The 26,853-nt window shown below is 40.2% G+C and overlaps 1 protein-coding gene across 6 annotated transcripts in view; it reads left to right on the top strand.

The window, feature by feature from the left end:
* The window catches only part of PCDH15 (protocadherin related 15), a 1,266,541-nt gene that overhangs the window by 279,325 nt on the left and 960,363 nt on the right, over positions 1-26,853 (top strand). For 5 of the 6 annotated variants that reach the window (XM_040362073.1, XM_040362072.1, XM_040362074.1 and 2 more), the window contains exons 3-4: positions 16,413-16,427; positions 17,781-17,846. In XM_040362073.1, coding sequence (XP_040218007.1) covers positions 16,413-16,427; positions 17,781-17,846 — 81 coding nt within the window. The remainder of the gene's footprint in view (positions 1-16,412; positions 16,428-17,780; positions 17,847-26,853) is intronic. The other variant, XM_040362070.1, reaches the window with a different exon arrangement.

Here is a 26,853-nt window from a genome sequence, read left to right as displayed (position 1 = left end):
GAGCGGCAGTCACACCATGGGCAAATGATGAGCTGTAGGTCCTATGAACAATCTTGAAGTATGTCTCTCTCCAAACCTCATTTAAAATGATTTGGTCTGGTATGGATTTTTTTTTCATTCTTGCTGTAAAATGTGCTACAGAAAAGGTGACTTTTACAAAGAAAAAAAAGTGATACACTTTAAAATGACAGCAGCTGACATTTTATTGCTAGCTTCTTAAAAAAAAAAAAATGTCTGCCAAAATACAGTGCATTGAAAAATTATTCATACCCCTTGAAATTTTCCACATTTTGTTATGTTACAAACAAAAACATAAATGTATTTTATTGAGATTTTATGTGAAAAATCAACACAAAGTGGCACATCATTGTTAAGTGGAAGGAAAATAATAAATGTTTTTCAAAATTTCTTACATATAAATATGTGAAAAGTACGGCATGCATTTTTATTCACCCCCCCCCCCTGGAGGCACAGAGCCAGGAGCATTTGCGGTTGTAATTTTTTTTCACAATTGTAGCATGATTTGTCGCTCGTCAATTGCGTGAAAATGGCCCCCTCGCTATTGGTGTTAAAATTGTGTTGGCAGAGTGTCTGTGAACAGCAATTTTCAAACCTTGCTATAGATTCTCAATTGGATTTAGGTCTGGAATTTAACTGGGCCATTCTAACACACAAATATGATTTGATCTAAATCATTCCATTGTATCTCTGGCTGTATGTTTAGGGTCGTTCATCTTCCTATAAACTCTGACCAGCTTCCCTGTCTCTGTTGAAGAAAAGTATCCCCACAACATGACGGTCAGGACGAGGCTGTGGAAGCCTCCACTGTGTAATCCAGGGGGAGCTTCTGATGGAACAGACTGACAGGGGACCCTGTGCGGTTGCCAGGACAATGCATTTCAGAGGGCATAGCCTCCTTCCTCAGGTCCCTGAGCCTTGTCCTGACTGGCCGGCACCTGGAGCCAGTGAGTGGCTTTCTTGCAGCCTGACGGCAGCTGCGTGGTGAGCTATTGCTTGTGGAGGTACTCATCCATCCATCCTGTGGAAGATCCATCTATCTTTGCATTCGGATGTGACCCTGTTCAGGGCTCCATACAGGAGGATTCTAGACACTTATATTTTATCTACACTTGTAAGTGTATTGATTTTATTTCCTTTATCAAATAAACAGACATGTTTTGCACCATGGGCCTGTGCACTTGTATCTCCCTTTATGTTTCTACCATGGGCCTCTTGGCTGCTTCTTTGATTAATGCTCCCCTTGCCCAGCCTGTCAGTTTAGGTGGTAGGCTATTTCTTGGTAGGTTTACAGTTGTGAAATACCTATTTTTCAGATGATGGATTGAACAGTCCATCAGAGATGCTTAAAGCTTGGGATATTTTTTTTGAACCTAACCCTGCTTTAAACTTCTCCACAACTTTATCCCTGACCTGTCTGGTGTGTTCATTGGCCTTCATGATGCTGTTTGTGCGCTCTAACAAAGCTCTGGGGGCTTCACAGAACAGCTTTATTTATAGTGAAATTAAATTACACACACTCTATTTACTAAATAGGTAATTTCCTGGCAAGTTATTCTTTTTCCTTAGTAAATATCAGTGCTGCTGCAGTTCTTTATGTACACCTTCATAGGCAGGGGTACTCCCCAGGTTCATTGTTTAAAGGAATTGCTAGCGTTTAATATTTCAGATTTTTTTTTTGCATTGGTACATGTTCTTCAGGGCAGTGACCACCCTTATGCTATTTTTGAAGCCTTCTTGCCTAATAAGCCCCAAAAAATTGCCATTCTTAATTTAACAGAAACGGTTCCCATTGATTTCAATAGATTTTGGGTCCAGCATTCAACGTGCCAAACAATGCTCAAACCGAACCCAGGGCAGTTCTGTCCATTCCTAGCCGTGATCCGACCTTTGGAAGAAGCAATATACGAGTAACATGAGCAGGAAAGATTTCTGGAAAGAGTTCTGTACACAGTGGAGTGGTGCGCTGGCAGGACGTCAGGAAAAGTCCTGTCAGCAGCTTCTTTGAGGCACTTTAGGAGCGGTGTATATACTGCTCCTAAAGAGCCCCTGCCCATTGAAATTAATGGACAGTGCCACGCTAGTGGCTGAAAAATGCTGCTAAAACAACGGTAAAGCACCGCTAAAAATAGCACCGCTTTACCGCCAATGCCCAGGTGCTGTGAGTGTGAAAGGGCTCTTAAATGATAAAATGACTTGTGTAGCAGTTGCATATGCAACTAACAAAAACAAAAACCTTAACAAAAAAGGGAGTTCTCCTTAATCCATCTGGCCCAATATATTTAGGTTGATAAAACCTGCTTCTAGCCAATGTATGAGTTTAATATGAATCATTTAAATTACATTTAGCTGCCACCTGGCCATGTAGGGTACAGGATAATTTTAGTGCAATTACCTTGTAATCTGCAAAGAATAAAATAAAATCGGAAGTTACTTTAGTATATAATTAAGTGTCAATTATATCCATGGAAGCCAGTGCTTATTCCAGAACTATTTGTACCATATATATGTGTGATACATAAAATATGATTCATGGTTGTTCTTTTGGAGGAAAAGCTCTCATTGTATTCTCTTGCTGTGCATATATAGAAATCATGTCAAAAATGTTATTTATTTTTTTATTCACATCTGGTATTTGCCTCTTTACTGCTTGTGCTTTTTAATCAACTAATGTTGTACAAAATATAACAATTTTTTCTGCTGTAATGTTTCTGACAAAGAAAAAGGGTATGCACACCATATTCTAATTGTGCAGTTACAGTTATGCAGTGCCCTTACATAGTGACAGTTTTTTAACCACTTGTCTACTGGGCACTTATAGTATACCCCTTAGCAGGCCAATTTTCAGCTTTCAGCACTCTCAGGTCGCGTACACACCATCGGTCCAAACTGACTGAAGTTCAGTTTCATTGGTCCAAACCGACCGTGTATACTCCCCATCGGTCTGTTGTCCTTCGGTCCAAAAAAAAAGAGAACTTGCTTTAAAATCGAATGGATGGATGGCTGACCGATAGGTCAAAACCGATGGTTAGTACACAAAAGCATCGATTCAAAACCCGCGCATGCTTAGAATCAAGTCGATTGGAAGCATTGAACTTCATTTTTTTTCAGCACGTCGTGTGTTTTACGTCACCGCGTTCTGACCCGATCGGTTTTTGAAACGATGGTGTGTACGCACATTAGACCATCAGTCTGCTTCAGCGGTGAACCGATGAAAACGGTCGGTCGGACCATTCTCATCGGATGGACTGACCGTGTACGCGGCCTCACACTTTAAATGACAATTACTCAGTCATGCAACACTGTACCCATATGAAATTTCTGTCCTTTTTTTTCACACAAAGCTTTCTTTATTTGGTATTTAATCACCACTGGGGTTTTATTTTTTACACTAAAAATAAAAACGACCAAAAATTTGGTGAAAAAAAATGCATTTTTTTTTGTTTCTGCTATACAATTTAGCAAATTAGTAATTTTTGCATTCCCCAATGAAATTACATGGAAATTTGGGGTGAGTTTGGCCGGGCAAAAGCCAGATCGTGTGTACGGGGCATTAGAAAGATTTCCACTCACGCCCTGTCCTGTAGACACAACAGGAAGTGAAAATAAATCTCTCCAAAGTAAGTTAGATCATCTCTTAGGCACCATTAACACCTTAGTGATCTACAGTGACATCTGCTGCAGCTCGATTTTTTTTAGCTTTATTTTGTTTTTTAGTTGAGCGTTTTTGGAGTTGCACCATTCATTTGAATGGGCCTCCCTCCGCTCCAAAAACATTTCAAAGAAACTCATGTACCAAATCTTGGCACAGAGCCAGGAGCATTTGCGGTTGTAATTTTTTTTCACAATTGTAGCATGATTTGTCGCTCGTCAATTGCGTCAAAATCTCCCCCTAGTTATTGGTGTTAAAATTGTGTTGGCAGATACTGTAATGTTGTCCACAGTTTGGGTGTTTTCTGCATAAGATTATAAGACGTGTTTAGTATACCCTGTATTCTGCACTGAAAATTAGGTTTCAATACTGTGTTTTCATACTTTAGTGCCGCAGCAATGCATGCATTTACATGTGTTTCCAGAATGTATGGCAATGCACCTTTGCAGTGCTATTCACCATGAATGGCACCCTAATGCATTCCACAGTAGAACATACAGTAGGTGAACCCGATTTTGTGTCAATCTCGCTCTCTTTCTCGGCGAGATTGAGCACCTACGAGCCCCATCGCGGGAGCCAGTGCCGAGCTGGCTTGCCGCGATGGAGACAGAGCCGTCATAGAAGCGACGGGAGATCCGACTTGGATTCCCGCCAATTCTACACGCGTGCGGCGTTTGTTATGAATCCTGAGGGGGAAGTCCCCGCCGGATTTTAAATAAAAATCCGGCATGGGTCCCCCCCTCAGGAGCATACCGGGCCCTTAGGTCTGTTATGGGTTGTAAGGAGAGCCCCCCTACGCCGAAAAAAACGGCGTAGGGGGTCCCCCTACAATCCATACCAGACCCGTATCCAAAGCACGCTACCCGGCCAGCCGGGAAGGGAGTGGGGACGAGCGCGCGCCCCCCCCCCTCCTGAGCCGTACCAGGCTGCATGCCCTCAACATGGGGGGGTTGGGTGCTCTGGGGCAGGGGGGCGCACTGCGGCCCCCCACCTCAGAGCACCCTGTCCCCATGTTGATGAGGACAGGGCCCCTTCCCGACAACCCTGGCCGTTGGTTGTCGGGGTATGCGGGCGGGAGGCTTATCGGAATCTGGGAGCCCCCTTTAATAAGGGGGCCCCCAGATACCGGCCCCCCCACCCTAAGTGAATGAGTATGGGGTACATCGTACCCCTACCCATTCACCTGCAAGAAAAGTGGTAAAAACACAAATAAACCACACAGTGTATTAAAATATTTTATTTTTCTGCTCCGGAGGCCGCCCCCTGTCTTCTTTATTAGCTCTTTTACCAGGGGGGGCTTCTTCTTTGACGTCTTCGGGTGGGTGGGGGCCGCCGTCTGGTTCTCTTCCACCGCCGGGGGGGGGTGGCTTTTAAAAAAGCCCCCACCCCCCCGGCGGGTTTCCTCCGGCGTCTTCGGCGGGGCTCTTCTTCTTCCGCTATCCCGACGGGTCTTCTCAACTCTCCGGGGTTCTCCTTCTGTCTTCGCCGCTCTCCGTTGTTGACTCGGCGCACCCCGGTTCTTCGTCTCGCTGTCCGGTGTCTTCTTCCGTGCTGTACGTCTTCTCCTTCCGTGCTGTGATGAGTTCTTCTTCCGTGCTGTGACGTCATGTTCTTCACTTCTCTCCTTCTCCCGATGTTGACACGCCGGTCCTCCTCGCTGAAATGACGGATGCGCGCCTTGCATCGGACCTATATAGGCCTCACAGTCCCATCATGCTCTGTACCTACCCATGTGATACCTACCATCACATGGGTAGGTACAGAGCATGATGGGACTGTGAGGCCTATATAGGTCCGATGCAAGGCGCGCATCCGTCATTTCAGCGAGGAGGACCGGCGTGTCAACATCGGGAGAAGGAGAGAAGTGAAGAACATGACGTCACAGCACGGAAGAAAGCCACCCCCCCCCGGCGGTGGAAGAGAACCAGACGGCGGCCCCCACCCACCCGAAGACGTCAAAGAAGAAGCCCCCCCTGGTAAAAGAGCTAATAAAGAAGACAGGGGGCGGCCTCCGGAGCAGAAAAATAAAATATTTTAATACACTGTGTGGTTTATTTGTGTTTTTACCACTTTTCTTGCAGGTGAATGGGTAGGGGTACGATGTACCCCATACTCATTCACTTAGGGTGGGGGGGCCGGTATCTGGGGGCCCCCTTATTAAAGGGGGCTCCCAGATTCCGATAAGCCTCCCGCCCGCATACCCCGACAACCAACGGCCAGGGTTGTCGGGAAGGGGCCCTGTCCTCATCAACATGGGGACAGGGTGCTCTGAGGTGGGGGGCCGCAGTGCGCCCCCCTGCCCCAGAGCACCCAACCCCCCCATGTTGAGGGCATGCAGCCTGGTACGGCTCAGGAGGGGGGGGGGGGCGCTCGCTCGTCCCCACTCCCTTCCTGGCTGGCCGGGTAGCGTGCTTTGGATACGGGTCTGGTATGGATTGTAGGGGGACCCCCTACGCCGTTTTTTTCGGCGTAGGGGGGCTCTCCTTACAACCCATAACAGACCTAAGGGCCCGGTATGCTCCTGAGGGGGGGACCCATGCCGGATTTTTATTTAAAATCCGGCGGGGACTTCCCCCTCAGGATTCATAACAAACGCTGCACACGTGTAGAATTGGCGGGAATCCAAGTCGGATCTCCCGTCGCTTCTATGACGCGCTTGCTGGGATGTGCTGTCACTATTCCAGTGAGTGTGAGATGTCGGCGAGATCTCGGCACCCTGTTGCCGAGTATCAGCGCGACGCTGTCGTGCTAAAAGCACAATATCACAAACACCTACTGTAGCTCACAATGCAACAGTGTTTTTTTGAACTACTGTATGTTGCTGAAAAAAGGTTCATATATGTTTTTGATCATTTGCATTTGCAGCCCATTTATAATGAATAGGCTACCTTAAAGTGGAACTAAAGCTAATTTTTACAAAAATTGTGGGCAGGCAGTTCTTTATTAACTGCTTGCCGACCAGCCGCCACAGTTATACGTCATCTCGCCGTTCAACCAATAGGGGCGCGCGCGCCCCCGCTCTCCCCTGCCGCCGACGCGCGTGCCCGGCGGGCGCGATTACCGCCGGGCACTCGCGATCGCTCATTACAGAGCGAGAACCGGGAGCTGTGTGTGTAAACACACAGCTCCCGGTCCTGTTAGGGGAAGAAATGCCTGATCGTCTGTTCATACAATGTATGAACATTGATCAGTAATTTCCCCAAGTCAGTCCACCCCCCTTCAGTTAGAACACACCCAGGGAACATACTTAACCCCTTCCTCGCCCCCTAGTGTTAACCCCTTCCTGGCCAGTGGCATTTTTATAGTAATCAATGCATTTTTATAGCATTTATCGCTATAAAAATGCCAATGGTCCCAAAAATGTGTCAAAAGTGTCCGAAGTGTCCGCCATAATGTCTCAGTACTGATAAAAATTGCTGATCCCCGCCATTACTAGTAAAAAAAAATATTAATAAAAATGCCATAAAACTATCCCCTATTTTGTAAACGCTATAACATTTGCGCAAACCAATCAATAAATGCTTATTGCGATTTTTTTTACGAAAAATTTGTAGAAGTATATGTATCGGCCTAAACTGAGGACAATTTTTTTTTATATATATATTTTTGGGGGATATTTATTATAGCAAAAAGTAAAAAATATTCATTTTTTTCAAAATTGTCGCTTTATTTTTGTTTCTAGCGCAAAAACTAAAAACCACAGAGGTGATCAAATACCACCAAAAGAAAGTTCTATTTGTGGTAAAAAAAGGACACCAATTTTGTTTGGGAGCCACATCGCACGACCGCGCAATTGTCAGTTAAAGCGGCGCAGTGCCGAATAGCAAAAAGTGGCCTGGTCTTTGACCAGCAATATGGTCCGGGGCTTAAGTGGTTAAAGAAGAAACATGCTATACCTCATCTGCAATAAAACACATCTAGCTCCCTGCTCATAGTCTTTTAATGAAGGTTCCCAGCATGCTTGCACTGTGCCAGTATGACCAGTCAATCAAGAGGCCCATATACTGTATATACATTATGTATATATATATATATATATATATATATATATATATATATATATATATATATATATATACATATATATATATATATATATACACAATATATCTGTATATGCATGTTTCTATGGATCCACTGATACAAACATAATTTTACAGTTTGTAGGAAATACATTTTAATTATGAAACACCTGTGTTACTGTGAGCACCTGGCACTCATTATGTAAACCTGTGTTCCACTGCTTAATGTAGTCGAAACAAATGAGCACCAGAGGTAAGAAATTGATTACAATTGTTTTGTATTTTTTTTTCTCTTTCAATGTTTATATTGAGGTTTTTTCATAAAATAACAAAGGACAAAACATGTATATAAAATGTGTCGAACATTGGGCAACATAAAGCAATCATATTACTAACAACTCATACCAAGTAAATTAACCACTTAAGCCCCGGACCATATTGCTGGTCAAAGACCAGAGCACTTTTTGCGATTCGGAACTGCGTTGCTTTAACTGACAATTGCGCGGTCGTGCAACGTGGTTCCCAAACAAAATTGGCGTCCTTTTTTCCCCACAAATAGAGCTTTCTTTTGGTGGTATTTGATCACCTCTGCGTTTTTTAGTTTTTGCGCTATAAACAAAAATAGAGCGACAATTTTGATTTTTTTTATATTTTTTACTTTTTGCTATAATAAATATCCCCCAAAAATATATAAAAAAACAATTGTTTTCCTCAGTTTAGGCTATACGTATTCTTCTACATATTTTTCGTAAAAAAAATCGCAATAAACGTTTATTGATTGATTTGCGCAAAAGTTATAGCATTTACAAAATAGGGGGTAGTTTTATGACATTTTTATTAATATTGTTTTTTTACTAGTAATGGCAGCGATCAGCGTTTTTTTTCAGTACTGCGACATTATGGCGGACACTTTTGACACATTTTTAGGACCATTGGCATTTTTATAGCGATAAGTGCTATACAAATGCATTGGATTACTAAAAAATTGCCACTGGCAGGGAAGGGGTTAACACTAGGGGGCAGGGAAGGGGTTAAGTATGTTCCCTGGGTGTGTTCTAACTGTAGGGGGGTGGCCTTTACTAGGGGAAATGACTGATCGCTGTTCATACATTGTATGAACAGACGCAGGCATTTCTCCCCTGACAGGACTGGGAGCTGTGTGTTTACACACACAGCTCCCGGTCCTCGCTCTATAACAAGCAATCGCGGGTGCCCGGCGGCGATCGCCCCCGCCGGGCACGCACATGGGAGTCAGGGACGAGCGGGGGCACGCACGCTCCCCTAGTGGCCTCGTAGAGAGCCGACTTATAGCTACGGGCTCTCGCGCAGGGGAGCCGACTTGCCGCCGTATAACTGTTATACGGCGGCTGGTCAGCAAGTAGTTAACATTTCTGTCATTCAGATTTTAAGGCAGTGGTCAAAGCATAGTTATTACTAACAAACCAGAATTTAGCATTCATTGCAAGGAGAGCTTTTGGCCAGGAATCCCGGCCATGCGTATGCTCCATCGCAGTTTTTCTGACGGGAAAACTTCCGGAATCGGCCAGCAAAAAAAAAGAGAACCAGCTCTCTTTTTTCCCATCGGGATTCCCGGCTGACTTTTTCCTGTCAGAAAACGGACATTTTTGGCCATTTTCCTGTGGGGAAAAAGACCGATGGGCATCACTGTTTAAGTCATTTTTAGGGTTTTCAGATGAATTTTTAAAAAGTTTGGTTATGGTAAAAAGGCATACATTTGCTTAGAGGTATCATTATGCTATCAGTATGTTACCATTTCCCACTGAAAATAAATGTCATGATGTGATGTGTAATTGTTTTAAACAAGGATCATTTAAGATCTCAATTCATATACAGTATTGTTTGTGCAGGAATACAGAAGCCCAGAGAGATCTCTCATTTCTGTTTGTGGTGATAAACATTTAGATGAATTACAATATAGTGTATAAATTTCAATGCATGTCTTACTGCAATGTCATAATTGCAATGTCCTTGTGAAGCAGATGTCTGCCCTTTCTCATTCAGAATGGGTGTACTTATCATTTCCTTGTTCCCATAACCGTAACACATCAATAATGTTTAGATTAATTACTGGAGAAGTAGGAAAATAGTCAAGGATACATTAGCTTAGAGTAGGGCTATGCTTTTTTGTTCTAAAAATAATTTTTAAATGTTTACTTCAAACATTTTTTGCATTCCTTGATTGGTATTTATGTTTCATTCATTAGTATATATGTGAGCCAAAATATTCTGCAACTATTGGGTCGAGTGACTAACCTACAAAAGATAGCAAATGAAAGTTGGAGTTAGAATTTTCTCAGGTAGACGTCTGTAGGGATTGATTCTAATTTAAAAAATAAATCAAAAATAAAGTGTGCTTTCCAGAAATAAGCTTATGGTAAAGGTAAGCCCCTAGTTTTGGATCTAGGCTGTACAATAGTCAAATCACTGAACAAATGAACAACAGTATCAGAAACAGCTAATGCATTTTTGGGGACGAGGACTCTTTCTTCTTCAAACCTTGAACAATGCTTTGTGATAAAATCAGAATGAACAAAAAAGGAGGACCCTCACCTTGCCAACATCCAAAATATATATCAGAAGAAATGAGAAGCAGAAACTAGCTACTCAGAAACCACAGAATTTGTAGGCACAGCGTGAGGCGGCTTGTATAAAACAAAATTCACAAATGTATTTAAAGTTACACAAATGCATAACACAACATAGAAGGACAGTTCAAAAAATAGTTAAAAGGCACCTTCCATTAGCAGGGAATCAACATATACCCAATCACATTGTATGGAGATGTAGATCTGCAGCATAGCATATGGTGTATTGAAGTCCAACAAATAGAAGTATTGTCAATATGGGTCACCAGAACATCGCCCACTGCTTCTCCATACTTAAAACATTGACATGTTTCACAAGATATGCTTGCTTCTTCAGGACTGATTGGGTGGGTGCTAGTTAGCTTCAGATGTCGAGGAGAGGGTGAGATATGATCAGGGGGCGAACATAGGGGGCACCTTAGAGGAGGAGATGGATGAACCCCAAAACACACCCCAGAATGGGGATCCCCCAGCACCAATGAACAGGAGCCAGTCAGAGATGAGCCATAAAGGAGGTGAGGAAATACCGGGATGTACCCAAAGACTGTCACCTGCCATGTCCCATAGAAGGCTCTAGTGCATGGCTTGAAATGGATGCAGATATTGCTTAACAGAAAGGGAGGATGTACTAAGGATTCATAAAATCCCACCAATACAGCGAACATGGGAAATAAGACAGATGAAAGATGTGAGAGTAGATGCCTCAAATGTTCTGTATATAGCACAATGCACCTAATAACTTCCCATGGTTGGTATATAATGGCTTATATCAAAGAGTAAATCCTAAAAGTACTGCATGTCCCTTTAAAGCCAAGAAGCTGGGGGGGGGGGGGTTTACACTCTGACAGGGAATGACCACGCTTGATTGCTCCAGAAGTCTCTAACCTAACGAGAGCATCTTCTTCCACATGTTTGCTGTGTCCCCATATGGCTTCTCAAAACTGCAAACGGGACTTCTTACGGCTTTCTTCAACAATGACTTTCTTCAACAATGGCTTTCTTCTTGCCACTCTTCCATAAAGGCCAGATTTGTGGAGTGCATGACTAATAGTTGTCATGTGGACAGATTCTCTCACCTGAGCTGTGGATCTCTGAAGCCCCTACAGAGTTACCATGGGCCTCTTGGCTGCTTGTCTTATGAATGCTCTCCTTGGCTGGCCTGTAAGTTTAGGTGGACGCTCATGTCTTGGTAGGTTTGCAGTTGTGCCCTACTCTTTCCATTTTCAGATGATGGATTGAACAGTTCTCTGTGAGATGTTCAAAGCTTTGGATATTTTTGTATAACCTAACCCTGCTTTAAACTTTATCTTTAGCCTGTCTGGTGTGTTCCTTGGCCTTCATGATACTGTTTGTTTACTAAAGTTCTCTAACAAACCACTGAGGGCTTAACAGAACATATGTATTTATACTGAGTTTCAATTACACACAGGTGGACTCTATTTACTAATTAGGTGACTTCTGAAGGCAATTGGTTTTACTAGATTTTTGTTAGGGGTATCAGAGGAGAGGGGGCTGAATACAAATGCATGCCACAATTTACACATATACATTTATCAAAAACATTGAAAGACATTTATCATTTTCCTTCCACTTCACAATTATGTGCCACTTTGTGTTGGTCTATCACACAAAATCCCAATAAAATAAATTTACATTTTGGTTGTAACATGACAAATGTGTGAAAATTCAAGGGGTATGAATACTTTTTTTAAGGCACTGTAGCTGAACATATGCTATTGAAAAGTCACCATTCACTTTGCTTGGTGAAAAGCCTCTACTCATTTAGTAAATTAACTCAATTGTGTTGTTTTCACATGCACGGTTTAGTGACAAAATTAACAATCTAAATTGAGTTAAAAGCATGCTTGCTGCATTAAAAAGCTTCTGTGTATACTTTGGATAAAGTACATCCACCAACCATATTCTTTATAATCAGCATAGTATAGTATTTGGTACTGTTGTTTTATTGTTATACATGAACTTCTCGAGTTTTGTTTAATACCAGGAGATGCCATGCAGGCAAAAATTTATATTATGTAAGTGTCTTAAAATTATTTTATTTTCATTTACTTTGCATTCTAGCTCTGAGGCCACTGGGTTGTCATGGTCTTGATCAAATGATCACTATGGGGATCACAAGAGGTTTAGTTGCAATCACACCTGCTGACTATAGCTGGCACTGAGCCTCATATAGAGAAAGGAACAGTGTCCGCTAAAGCAGTCATGCTGCTGCTTTCAAACTTCAACAGTTTGATAAAAAAAAAAAGAATAAAAAAAATGTTCATTAAATAATTTAAATAAAATCTAATGTAAAATAACCAAACAGTGCATCTCACTAACATGTACGTCCATTTGTCATGAGAAAACAGTTTACCAAATAAAAGGCTTATATATTTAAAAAAAATGTAGGTAGTCAAATGAGCCATAGTAATGACTAATGAGTTATTTTCCAATGCAATGCTGAAGCTTCTAAATATGGTCCAGGCATCTAGGCTTCAATGATATTTGGACACAACAGTTTTTTTCCCCCACCACTTTTGACCTGCATTGTCAACATGGAACATGTAATTAAAGAAATACTTGACATTACAGTACCAGAGTCAAAATACTCTAATATTTATATTTTTCTTGGAAGGTTCATTGCACCTTTCCAGATCAGCCATCCCCAAATGAACTCAAATAAAATAATGGGCCAAGATGCAGAGAGAAACTGTAAGGGAACACAAGAGATATCCAAGGAATTGAGAATATCAATCAGCAGTGTTCAAACTCTAATCAAGAAGTGGAAAATAATTGGTTCTGTTGAAACCAAACCACGGCCAGGTAGACCAACTCAAATTTCAGCCACAACTGCCAGGAAAATTGTTCGGTAGTCAAAGAAAAACCCACAAATAACTTCAGGTGAAATACAAGACTCTCTGAAAACATGTGGTGTGGCTGTTCCAAGATGCACAATAAGTTTGACACTTGAAGAAAGATGGATGCTATATGGTTGAATCACCAGAAGAAAGTCATTACTCCGCAAATGCTACAAAGTATCCAACTTGCAATACACCAAACAGCACAGAGACAAGCCTCAAACCTTCTGGCACAAATTCATTTGGAGTGATGAGTCTAAAATCTTGCTTTTTGGCCACAACCATAAATGCTACAAGGCCTATGATGAAAGGCAAACCATTCCTACTGTGAAAAAGAGGTGGATCGCTGATGTTTTGGGGATGTGTGAGCTACAAAGGCACAGGAAATTCAGTCAAAATTGATGGCAAGATGAATGCAGTATGTTACCAAAAAATACTGGTGGAACATTTGCAATTATCAGCCAGGAAGCTGCGCATGGGACGTACTTGGACATTCCAACATGATACAAAACACAAGGCCAAGTCGACCTTTCATTGGCTACAGCAGAATAAAGTGAAGGTTCTGGAGAGGCCATCTCAGTCTCCTGACCTCAATATCATTGAGCCACTCTGGGGAGATCTCAAACATGCAGTTCATGCAAGATAGCCCAAGAATTTACAGGAACTGGAGGCTTTTTGCCAAGAGGAATGGGCAGCTTTACCATCTGAAGAAGATAAAGATCCTCATTTACAAATATCACAACAGACTTCAAGCTGTCATTGATGTTAAAGGGGGCAATACACGGTTCTAAGAACTGGGGCATGTGAACTTTTGAACAGAATCATTTGGGTAGTTTATGTTGCCATTATGACTTAAAAAGAGTAAACTCAGTTGATTGATAATAAATGGCTTCAGCCAAACACTAACCATGAGTGAAAGAAAAGTTTTTGTGTTATCATTCATATTCTCTGAAAAATGGCCAAGAAATCATAAATTCTGCCAGGGTATGTAAACTTATGAGCACAACTGTATTTATTTGTTGTAACATCATCTTTCATATTATAGAAACAAAAATTGGGCTAACTTTAGTGTTTTGTTTTTTTAATTCATGAAAGTTTTTTTTTTCAATTGAATTGCGCTAGAAAAACCGCTGCGCAAATACCGCATGACATAAAAAACTGCAACACCCACCATTTTATTCTACAGGGTCTCTACCAAAATATATATATATATATATATATATATATATATATATATATATATATATATATATATATATATATATATAATGTTTGGGATTCTAAGTAATTATCGAGCAAAAACAAAGTTGATTTTTACATGTAGGAGCGAAGTGTCAGAAATGGCCGAATAGGAAGTGGTTAATAAAGCAATGGGCCCTGATAGTATTCATCCCAGAGTTATAAGAGATATAGTTGTTGGACCATTAACAGATCTTTTTAATCAATCTCTTCTAAAGGTGAGAAGTTTCCCATGGCTGGTGGACAGCTAATTTTGTACCTATCCACAAGGAGGGCAGCAAGGTAGAAGCTGGCAATTACAGGCCAGTGAGTTTAACATCAATTATAGTCAAGTTAATGAAATCACTCCTGAAAAGAAGGATCACTGATCACCAAAAAAACGGAGCTTGCTGGACCCAAAGCAACATGGCTTTACTGAGGGCAGATCATGTCAGACTAATCTGATTTATTTTTTTGATCATATTACCAGTGTTTTGGACCAGGGTGGTGCTGTGGACATAGCATATCTTGATTTCAGCAAGACATATAATAAAGTTCCACATAATGATCTAATACAAAAGTTGTACAAGCTAGGACTTAATCCCTGGGTGGTTCAGTGGATATGCAGTTGGCTAAATGATAGATACCAGAGTGTGATTGTAAATGGGGTTCACTCAGTACAGAGACCAGTCACTAGTGGGTTACCACAAGGCTCTGTACTGGGTACTGTTCTATTTAACCTATATGTAAGTTATATAACTAAAGGTTGGTTGGGTAAGGTATGTCCTTTTGCTGATGACACAAAGGTGTGTAATAGGGTTCATATCCCCTGGAGGTGTCTGTAACATGTATCATGATTTGGCATTCCAAGAAGATTAGTCAAAGCAGTGGAGACTGCAGTTCAATATTTCTAAATGTAAAATAATGCACCTAGGGAAAAAGAATCCCCTGAGAGAGTACAACATTGGTGGTACAGTGTTAGCCAGCATTACAGAAGAAAAATATTTGGGGGTACCTATTTCAGATGATTGCAAAATTAGCAAACAGTGGGACCAGGCAGTGGGAAAAGCAAATATAGTTCTCGAATGCAACACTAGAGGGATCACCAGCAGAAGGAATGAGGTCCTGATACCTCTACAGTATATCGATTTTTAGAGATCTCATTTAGAATACTGTAACCAGTTCTGGAGACTTCACTTACAAAAAAGATTTTGATAAGATAGAATGAGTCCAGAGATGGGTAATAAAAATGGTGAAAGGTGTGTGGGATAAAACATATTGAGATCGACTTCAGGAACCCAATATATACAGTCTGGAAGGGAAAGCAAAGACATGATTGAAACGTTTAAATACATCAAGGGAGTAAAAAGGGTTCAATAAGGCATTTTTTTCAATATGAAACCAAAAAGAAGAATACAGGGACATGACCTCAAACTAACTGGAGGAAAGTTCAAAACAAATCTTGAAAGTATTATTTTACTGAAAGGGTAGTTGATGATTGCAATAAACTACCAACAGAGGTAGTGAGACAGTCAACAGTAAATGGCTTCAAAGATGCTTGGGATAAACATAGATCTATAGCCAGACAACAAGGTTAGTAAAAAAAAAAAAAATCCCAAAAGAACAAAAACAAAAAAACAATAAACCAATAATAATAAAAACATGTCCAGACTCGACAGACTACTCTTTTTCTGCTGTCACTTTTCTATGTTTCCTTGTTTCTATGTACAATATAAGCTTAGCAAGCATAAGGAAACAGTATTGATAACAATGCTATACACAACGTTGATTGATCTTGCTAAAGTGTCTTAAAAAAGGTATTCTGTTAGAGAAATGGAAAAGGGCTTGTAAAGGAAATAAAAAACAAAAAAAACAAACATGGTAGGATTTAATACACCCATTAACAGTTTCTGTTTTCCTGCTAATTCCTACATTCTGCTGTTTGCATGTGAAGTCTATAAAAGAATGATTGTATTCTTATTTCTTTTCTTTCATAATTCTTCTCTGCTTCCTTTGATGAATATACTTTTGACTGCAGACTGGCAATTTGAGGGTAAGATCTCAAGAGCGTAAAATCCTGAACATTGCTTGTCTGTTATTCATATCCATTCCAACGTATAACATTATTCAAGTGCAGCTCATTCGCTTCAGTTAGATCCTTTTGATCACAATTAAACTTTAATTATATTTGGTTTTGCTGCAAAGCCTTAATTACAGTAATTCTTTGTTGTTCATTCCTTATTTTTATTTTGTGTTAAATTACCCTAATACCTCTCCAGTCTTGAGGAACTTTGACTTCATGGCTACAAACACTTCAAACTTGGGAAATTCGCTTAGAGACCAAATCTAATATTTCAGGTTTTGTGGTATCAGAAGTATGTTGGATCAACCACCAGCCTCTAATATGCTTATGACAGTTACACTTATATTCCTTAGTTCCATTCTCTGCCTGCTTTCCACTGCCATTATGAGACCGATTCTTGCCCTTTCATTCTCCAAGTATTCACTTTAAATGACAGAAATATCAGTAAAAATAGTATAACCCCCGATCTCCCATATCACTTTGCAACAGTCACTGTAGAGGACAGCGCTTAAGTTATTCTCACTGCTGGAGTTCCCTGAAATAGATAATAAGTAATTGGGTGAGTAAACATGCTAATGACTATCAACAATTTAAATCTGTAATGCCACCTCCCAACAGCCATTAAGGATTTTAATGCCTAGGGGGCGTTGCAGCTTCTGTATCAGATGGTCACTGTGATTGGACCCCACAGCAGTCACATAATCAGGAGCCAGGCTCCTAAACATAATCTGTGATGAGAGCTGTTAATAACAACTTGACATTTGTGCTGGGAGTATGCAGTGAGTGCACTCTCAGCACACAACCTCAGGCCACTATAGGTGCAGATGTGCAGTGGCTGGGCACTAAAACCCACTTTCCTTGTTGCCACATATATGAATTACGTGGTTGGTAAGAGGTTAAATAACTAGTACTGAGAGTCATTACTACATGTATTCAAACACTTCATTTTACATACAGTATATATGATCAAATCTTTGTGAACATGCAGCAGGCGGTATCACTGCTTTGAGACCATCTACAGCTTTTGGTGTGACGTGATCTGTTCTATGTTGTAACGTGCCAGCTGCTTGTAATTTGCAATTTTAGGTGTGCAGATGTGTGAAAATGTCAATGACTCTGTTCAGTGCATTGTTGTGGCAGTATAAGTAGACTTTGTAAAACCATTTTGTGCAGACATACTGTACAATTGCAATGGTCTGTGCAGTATAGGAAACCAATCATCTACTGTATAAAAACAGCCATACCAGCAACATCACCTAACTACTTAAAGTTATGACAGTCATTCTGCTAATTAATTTCTCTCTGTTTCACCTTTCCTTGTAGATTGTGAACTGGCTAGACCTGGTCCACCAGCAACTATAGTTGCTATTGATGAAGAAAGTGCAAATGGTAAGAACATTTCTATTTTGTTAAGAGACATTGCTAACATCCTTCAGACATTATGTTACATTCGTTCTAAATCAACAGTACTGTATTTTTTTAGGCTGGTGGAATACTGGTGCATGACTACAACATGGTGATTCATAAAAAGTACCTTTATCAACTTTCAAAAGAAGGTTACCTCTGCTTTCTGTGTGCTTAAAACCAGGGAAAGCAACTTAAAAATGAAAGCTTTGTAAACCAATATGAGGCTAAAACAGAGTTAACAGAAACTTTACAAATCTGCTTGAATACATTATAAACTGTACTTTTGTCATTAAAAAAAAACATGTATATGCTCTAGTCAAGTGAATGTGCCTAGAAAGAGTAATATGTTCGATAAATTATATAATTAAAGTATGCTGAAGACAAGATTAAGAATATCCTTAATATTCCCTTTCCCAGTCATCACTTGATTTGTGAGGGACAACCTGCATACAAACTACCAGAATAAAAAACAGCAGATTATTATATCTGAACAAAAATAATGTCAGCCTTCTGGTAAGAAAGGCTCTAAGGTATTGTGGGGGGAGCACTGTGATCTTTAAAAGTAGTAAATAATTATAAGTATTACACTTGCATATTACTTAGCATTCATGTACTTAAAGAGACACTATCACCTTGTTAGTGCAGACACTGCAGAAAAGTGTGTCAGTGTCTCTGCCAAAGGACTTCCTCCAGCCTCCATTGTAGCCAGTGACATTACTTATTGTTTCCAGGTATAGGGTAGCATGTAACCTCCTCACCTATGATAGCCAATAGCTAGGCCTCAGCACTGTCACATTACCAATTGAGTGATGTCACCTCTCCCATGTCACTGACACCCCTACAAAGAATGGCAATGGATCACAGGCAAGGTGAGTATAAGTAGGTTGGGGGAAGCCCTTGACAAAACCATGACAAAAGTGACAGTGTCTCTTTAACATGAAATATATCTGAACTTAGGTCTGCTTAAAGAATAATGGTTTTCTATTGGTAAAAAGATGAGGGATGGACAGCCGCACTCCAAACCAAACAGGTTGTCTTTATTCAAATCAACAGCAAGAACACAGCAGATCACAGCAATAGGAACAGGAGAATACCGACGTTTCGCACTGGCTTCAGTGCTTATTCATGGCTTATTCAGCCATGAATAAGCACTGAAGCCAGTGCGACACGTCGGTATTCTCCTGTTCCTATTGCTGTGATCTGCTGTGTTCTTGCTGTTGATTTGAATAAAGACAACCTGTTTGGTTTGGAGTGCGGCTGTCCATCCCTCATCTTTTTACCAATATTTGCCTTAGTGCATTGCCTGCACCCTTGGAGTCCTATATATTTTTGAAACGACCCTACAATAGACCTACCTTGAGCGGTGATCTTCTCTCTAATAATGGTTTTCTCTTGTCAATGAAAAGATACATAGTAAATGTAGATTTATATATGTTTTACTAAGTGAACTTCCTTTTAGAATTTGATAGTTGTTTTTCAGTGTATGGGCTGAGAGCAAACTATGATCTATGATCTGCTAATCTGATATAGTTTTCCTTTAGGCCGGGTTCACACCTATGCGAATTGAGTGTGGCTTAAACCGCATTCAATTCGCATAACATTATAAAATACATTGATTTTTTTGTGGCTGGTTCAGATATGTGTGATGCATTCCCATTTCCCAAACAACGTGTGCATTTTCTAGGCATTGCGGTGTGGCTCAGGTGCGAATTCAGGCGCATTATCTTCTATGGGCACATATCTGATTCACAGATGTGTTCATTTCTCAACAGGATTTCTCTCATTCTCCTCAATACACTTCCCCCCTCCCCTTTCCCAGGTCTCCAAATTCGCAGCTAAAAAGGAGATGATCTGCTGAACAGCTCTCTTATCTCCTTGCACCGCACAAGTGTGAATCCAGCCTTAGTGTCTTTAAAACGGAGCTACGTCCAAAAGGAGAAGTTACGCTTTAAGGACTCATCCCCCACCCCTCTTGAACAGATGCCACTTTTAAAGAGCAGGTGGAGAGCAGGTACCCAATTTTGACAGGTACGTGTTTTCCTCTTGTTCTCTGAGCGCAGAAGAGTGCATCCACCATTCACAATGCGCGGCGCGACTCGCGCATGTGTAGTGGGCACCCGGCTGTAAAACCGCAACCTGTCACAGCCGGGTGCTCATAGTGAAGATGCCGATGCCGTTGCCGGGGACCGAAGACAGCGGGTGAGACTGACTGGGGTGAGCACACCGCTGGATCGTGGGACAGCTGAGTGGCTTTTTAAAAAAAAGTCAGCAGCTACAGTTTTTGTAGCTGCTGACTTCTAACTTTTTTGTTACAGGTGGCTGGAACTCCGCTTTGAGGAAAAAGGTGAATATTCAGATGGATAATTTCATCAACATAGAATCTGACAGATAACCAGAATACAACAAACTCCACAGTGATAATATCCAACCATTCTTTCAGATGCTAATTACCATGTGGTTACTGTGGTAGGTTGCATTTTATAAGGAACTTTGGTCTTGTGTACTGAAAGAAAGAAAAGGTGGAATATTCTGTTACAGTATTAGGGCCAAATCCACAAAGATCGTGCCTAACGTAAATTTTTCCATTTAAGTTACACTGCCTTAAAATTTCTACCTAAGTGCCCGATCCACAAAGCACTTACCTAGAAATTTTGGGCTGTGTAACTTAAATTCCGCCGTCGCAAGGCGTTCCTCTTCAAATGGGGGCGATTCCCATTTAAATGAGGCGTGCTCCCGCGCCGGCCGTACTGCGCATGCTCGTGACGTCATTTTCCCGACGTGCAAAGCGCGAAATTACGTTACGCCGAGCTTTGTGGATTGCGACGGGTCAATAAAGTTGCGTCGGGAAAAAAAAATACGGCGGGAAAAAAAAATTAAAAAAAAATCGCGTCGCTGGACAGAAAGGTCTGCCTTTACATGGTGTACTAACTTTACACCTTGTAAAAGCAGCCCTAATTTTGCGTATGCAAACTAAAACTTGCGGAGAAAAAACGATGCTGAAAAGCTTTGTGGATCTCCGTAAGTGCTAATTTGCATACCCGAGGCGGCATTTCGACACGAAATGCCCCCAGCGGCGGATGCGGTACTGCATCCTAAGACCCGTCAGTGTAAGTCCCTTACACATGCCAGATCTTCTCCCTAACTATGGAAAACTGATTCTGTGGATCAGTTCCATAGTTAGGAACAGGGATACAACGGAGTAACAGCAGTTACGCCGTCGTATCCCTTTTGTGGATTTGGCCCTTAGTAACTTAAGTAATTTAATAGAACAATTTAGTTATTTTTTAAAACTACACTGTGAGTTTCTCCAGTTGTTGTACATTTACCTTAGATTTGTCATTCTTCTGTACCTAGTTAAGTTGCTGTCTGAAAGATAAAAATGTGAATTGATGTCAAAATAATAGATACACACATAATAGCACAGTACGTATATTCAGAAATGCAGCATAACTTCTATCATTTAAAACAATACACAAACCATAAATTGTCACTGTATATTAGTTTCCTAAATATCCCTCTGTTTCGACATATTGGAGTTTAAATATTTGAGTTGATACTTGTTATGTCTCATAAAGCACTATGATTTGTATCTTGATGTAGCATTTATGTAAAATTCAACATTTACACAGGCTTCCCAAAAAGCTTATTTTTTCTGTTTAATGAACTTCTCAGCTTTGAAACCCTTTGGAGTTTTTACTATATAAATGCCATAATTAGACACTGTTTTGCCCCTCAGCTATGAAGTTTGATTTCCTGTATAATTCAGCCAGACTGGATTTTGAGAGTAAATTGACCATAACTTTAAAAAAAAATACGTTTAGATTTATTATTTGTATGGTAAAGTATGTTCATATATATTATAACACTATTTAGTTTTAAAAAGGTGATTTTTAAGTGTTCTATTGTCTCTTTTAGCATCTTTCAATTTTATTTTTTATGTTGCATTTATTTTTACCTGATGATTCTGCCAATAAGTCTGATATTTTTCAGATTCCATTAACAGACTAGGTTGAAACAAACAATTTAAAGTGGAACAAAATGCATTATACCCATTTCCTCTCTATTGGTTAAAAGTCTGCAAGGGACTCCTTGCCAATGCTGGTGTCTTCTACCCATCTTCTCTTCTCCTCACTCACATTAATTGGCCAACTTTGGATGACATAACCCCTGTGCATGCACCTGGACCATGCTTCAAGTATGCAGGTAGGTTTAGTTTATTGCAGAAAAAACATTGCATGTCTCTTCTGTGATAAAACGCCTACCTGCTCAAAAGTTTTTAATGTTGCTTTTAGTCCTGCTTTAACACTGACAATAGTTGTTTATAATAGTCAGCTGTTATTCAGCTGGAGTTTGGCTCTAATTTGTTAGTCAAGTCCATCTAAATCCTCAGATTGATAACACAGGTAGTGTTACTAGCAGTATCACCATGTGGAAATATAAGAAAAAAGCCTGAAAATAAGAAAATGAATGCAGCCAATACATTTAAAAATTGTTAAATATTATATTTTTGTTTTTGGGTTTAATGCTGCTTAAAAAATTCAGAGTACTTGCTATATAATGTCCTCTAAGCAAGAAACTTTGATGTAATGCCTAATTTAATTAAAAGACCCTGCTACCTTTAGGTTGGCAAAGCTAACTATATACATATCTGTAGATGGCAGCTGTTGTAATGACATTGTGATATGCCCGCATGGTATTGAGATCTGAGTGAGATTAGGAAGGAATGTTCTGTTATAACTGTCTTTTTTTAGCTATGGCAGTATAAATTCTATGCATACATCTACGTAAAATATTATATGATGAGAATTTGATACCGTCCATTATTGAATCATCCTTCCATGGGGATTGTGATCCTACAAGTATCTGGATGTCATAGGGTCTAGCCACTGAGGATTTCAAAGTTTCCTCCCTGTTTGTCGGTTGATAACACAAGCCTTGTTTGACTCACGAAACCCCCTGAGTTCAAACCATCCGGTAAGCTTGCATTTCCATCGGTGGTGGGTTACCTCACTTTCAATAACAGTCCACGTTCACTATCTGGATGTCAGCATACTGCTTAGAAGTTTCCAGGGTTTTTTCACATGTGTCTTTGTGTAGATACACAGTGGACTCTTACCTGTTTTCTATATGGACTTTAAAACACTCATATGTATTAAGTTTAGTTTTTAGTTTGCACTGTAATTTGATATTGTTTTCACATTCACAGTGAACCTCACCACTTAGGGTTTCACACCCCAACATCAATTTCCATAGTCAGGTTGTTATTACCATTTTCTTGACTTGGGCATTTAGTGCTACACTTTATTATTCTTTATGCATGCATCCACGTAAAATATTATATAACTTTCCGCAACCATTGCAAACCTTGAAATTAATGTTCATTATATTGCTGAAATGGGTTACCAGCAAACAAAGACTACATCTGGACATTCTGTAGAGACGCATTCAAATAGATCTGTCTGGTATCAGGAAAATGTTGGAGATGACTACAGATCATGAACAAAGCTAATCTGATTTTTAAAAATATGCTTGAACAATTCAACAACAATTAGCCATAAATAGCCTTAAATGCCCCCAATTGGCTACCCAATTGTGTCCTATTGTGCTGTGTACACAGTACATTTTGCTGAAATTGCAGATATTGGTCAACAGGTATACAATTCAATGTCTATCTTACAGTATCTCACAAATGTGAGTACACCCCTCACATTTTTGGAAATATTTTATTATATGTTTTCATGTGACAACACTGAAGAGATGACATTTTGCTACAATGTAAAGTAGTGGGTGTACAGCTTGTATAACAGTAAAAATGTGCTGTCCCCTTAAAATAACTCAATTTGCAGCCATTAATTTCTAAACCGCTGGCAACAAAAATGAGTACACCCCTAAGTGAAAATGTCCAAATTGGACCCAAAGTGTCAATATTTTGTGTGGCCTCCATTATTTTCCAGCACTGCCTTAACCCTCTTGGGCACGGAGTTCACCAGAGCTTCACAAGTTGCCACTGGAGTCCTCTTTTACTCCTCCATGACGACATCACGGAGCTGGTGGATGTTAGATGACGCTGAGCATGTGCACTCAACTTTTTTGGTCGACCATGGCAAGGCCTGTTCTGAGTGGAACCTGTCCACTGTATGGTCTTGGCCACTGTGCTACAGCTCAGTTTTAGGGTCTTGGGAAACCTCCAATAGCCTAGGCCGTCTTTATGTAGAGCAACAATTCATTTTTTCAAATCCTCAGAGAGTTCTTTGCCATGAGGTGCCATGTTGAACTTCCAGTGAGCAGTATGAGAGCGTGAGAGTGATCACACAGAATTTAACACACCTGCTCCCCATTCACACCTAAGACCGTGTAACACAAACGAGTCACATGACATCAGGGAAGGAAAATGGCTGATTGGGCCCAATTTGGACATTTTCACTTAGGGGTGTTCTCACTTTTGTTGCCAGCATTTTAGACATTAATGGTTGTGTGTTGAGTTTTTTTGAGGGGACAGCAAATTTGCACTGTTATGCAAGCAAAGTGTCATTTCTTCAAAGATGAAAAGATATAATAAAATATTTACAGAAATGATAGGGGGGGGGATTCTCACTTTTGTGACATGCTGTAAATGTGATTTGTCAAATACCCCATAAACTAACATACCAGATTTTTTCAGTTTGTTATAGCCAGATGAATTTTAATTTTTGTAGGAGAGGCAGCTATGCAACACAGCACATGTACTTAAAGTGGACCTTGAGCCTGGGTCCACACTAGTGCGATCTCAGAGATCTTATGTGATTCGCACCCACACCACAACTGCCTGTGGGAGAGGAGCGATGCCGAAAACTGGCGCTGGAAACCCGCTGGTTCTCGCTTCGCACTAGTGTGAACCCAGGGTCAGTCATTTTTTTCAACTTTCCATGTATTAAATCTTCTGCCCATGTTGTTTTAGCTTTGGATAATAAAACATTTTTTTTTCTGCCAGTAAATGCATTATACAGCCCACTTCCTGTTTCTTTTTTTTTCACAAGAAACCACTTCCTGTTTCTTGACTGCTAAAAAGCCTAGGCCTATGACATTATGCACAGTTCTCTCTTGCCTGGTAGGGAAGAGGGGTGAGTCATAAGAGGGCCAATAAGAGCTGCATGACTGCAGAGCTGAGGGTGTGCCTCTGTCTGACTGTGTAATTCTAGGAAGTGAACAGGCAGCAGCTTCAGCTGCCCACAGTTAAAATGGTTGCAGCCAGACTCAATGGAGGTAAATTTCTGCAGCTGATTTGGCAAGAACAGTATAATAATATGCAATGTGGTTGGAGAGAAGCTTCAGAATGGCAAATATGTTTTTATTATAAACTATGTGAGCAGACTGCACTCCTTTTTAGTGAACCTGATTTATAGTGCATTGGTTACTTGATATTCTGGTCAGAACGGCAATTTGTATTTTTAACAAGACACGTTATTGTACAGGTTTCAATATCGTTTAAGTATTCCTCTGCCGTCTGGGCACTTATCAGTTGTGGATGCTTTACTCATTAAAATATATCTAAAGCTCACACGTTTTTCATTTTGAATAAAGTAGGGATGTGTTAAGACCACAGTCAGTTTTTTGTACTATTTGTGTCTCATTATAGAGATTTCCCTTTTGTCTTTTAGACTTAACAGGAAGTAAAAGGAAATCTTTCTAATGTGAGGGAATGTCTCCAGAAAAAGTATTCCCTTTGAAAGATCATACATTAAGACACTATATATACTTTATATGGCAGTTATTAAAAATGTGCATGGTAAACAGTATGGCATTCCTTAAACCGCTGGATGCACTTTTCTTAACACTGCTCCTTCTGTAGAGGGTGGTCTGGCACTACTCATAGAGGGTTTTAACTTTACTGCAATACTGTCTCATTCAAATCATATCTTGACAACCAGTAAACATAGTTGTTTTAACATTCTCTAAAATAAAGAATCTGTGGACATCTGCCACTGCACTTCTGTGCTATGTTGTGTCTTGCTATGTGTGCTCTCTTGAGCTTCACCTAGTTCAGCCACCTTTGCAAGTACCTATGTATTTATGTGCCACTTAATGTTCAAAACCTCAGGAAAAATGTAGGGCTTATTTTGATACACTGAGATTCTTTCTTTTACATATGTGTGGGGAAATTAAGCAGGTTGATGTAGGATATCATTCCTTCCTTTTGTTAAGCAATAATGGAAAAAAGGGTTGACATTATTTTGGATGTCTTACTTGGTCTGGTTCTTCGTAGGTGTTGACCTGTTTATAATTGAAAAGTCACTGCTGGAAAGAGTGTTTCATTGTCGCAATATATCACATTCTGCAATAGGTAAAATTTTGTTACTGCTCTATATCATAAGACCTACAGATGTCATAGTGCTGATTATATTTTAGATTTAGTGGATTCCTGTTGGCATCTAGTAAAATTGAATTTTCAAGGTTATGTAAACAAAGTTGTACTGGTTCTTCAGATATTTGGAATAATAATTAAAACAATCACAACTATTGTCTAACATTTGTTGGTCTTGCTGCCACCTACATTTCGCCAACATAATGTGTAAACTACAATTTTGTGCTTTAACTTCCTTATTTTTAGTGAGATGCAAATTGAGTTGTGTGAATGGGGATTTGATATAATTTATTTTTTTATTCAGATAATGCATCTGTATTTAAAGGTCCGGGTTCCCACCCCCTACACGCTAATTGGCTCCCCTTTCTCCCTAGAGGCCCCAGTGTGTATTTTATGATTTATTTTTTAATACTTTCCAGAAGTCTTCAGGGTGTTCATGTGATATCCTCTTCTTCAGCGGTGGGTGGTTCTTAATAATACAGAGTGGGACATAGTAAAGTCAGAACAGCTCTCTGCGCCATTAAACTGTTATTGCAGAGCAACACAGAGACACACCCTTATGACACCCTGCATTCACAATATGTGAATACTAAAGTCTGATTTTTTTTAAATTAAAATAACAAACATGTTATACTTACCTGCTCTGTG

Source organism: Rana temporaria, chromosome 8 (assembly GCF_905171775.1).
Source record: "Rana temporaria chromosome 8, aRanTem1.1, whole genome shotgun sequence".
Classification (NCBI taxonomy): domain Eukaryota; kingdom Metazoa; phylum Chordata; class Amphibia; order Anura; family Ranidae; genus Rana; species Rana temporaria.
The sequence above is the reverse complement of the archived record's forward strand: the minus strand, read 5'-3'. Positions and strand labels throughout refer to the sequence as shown.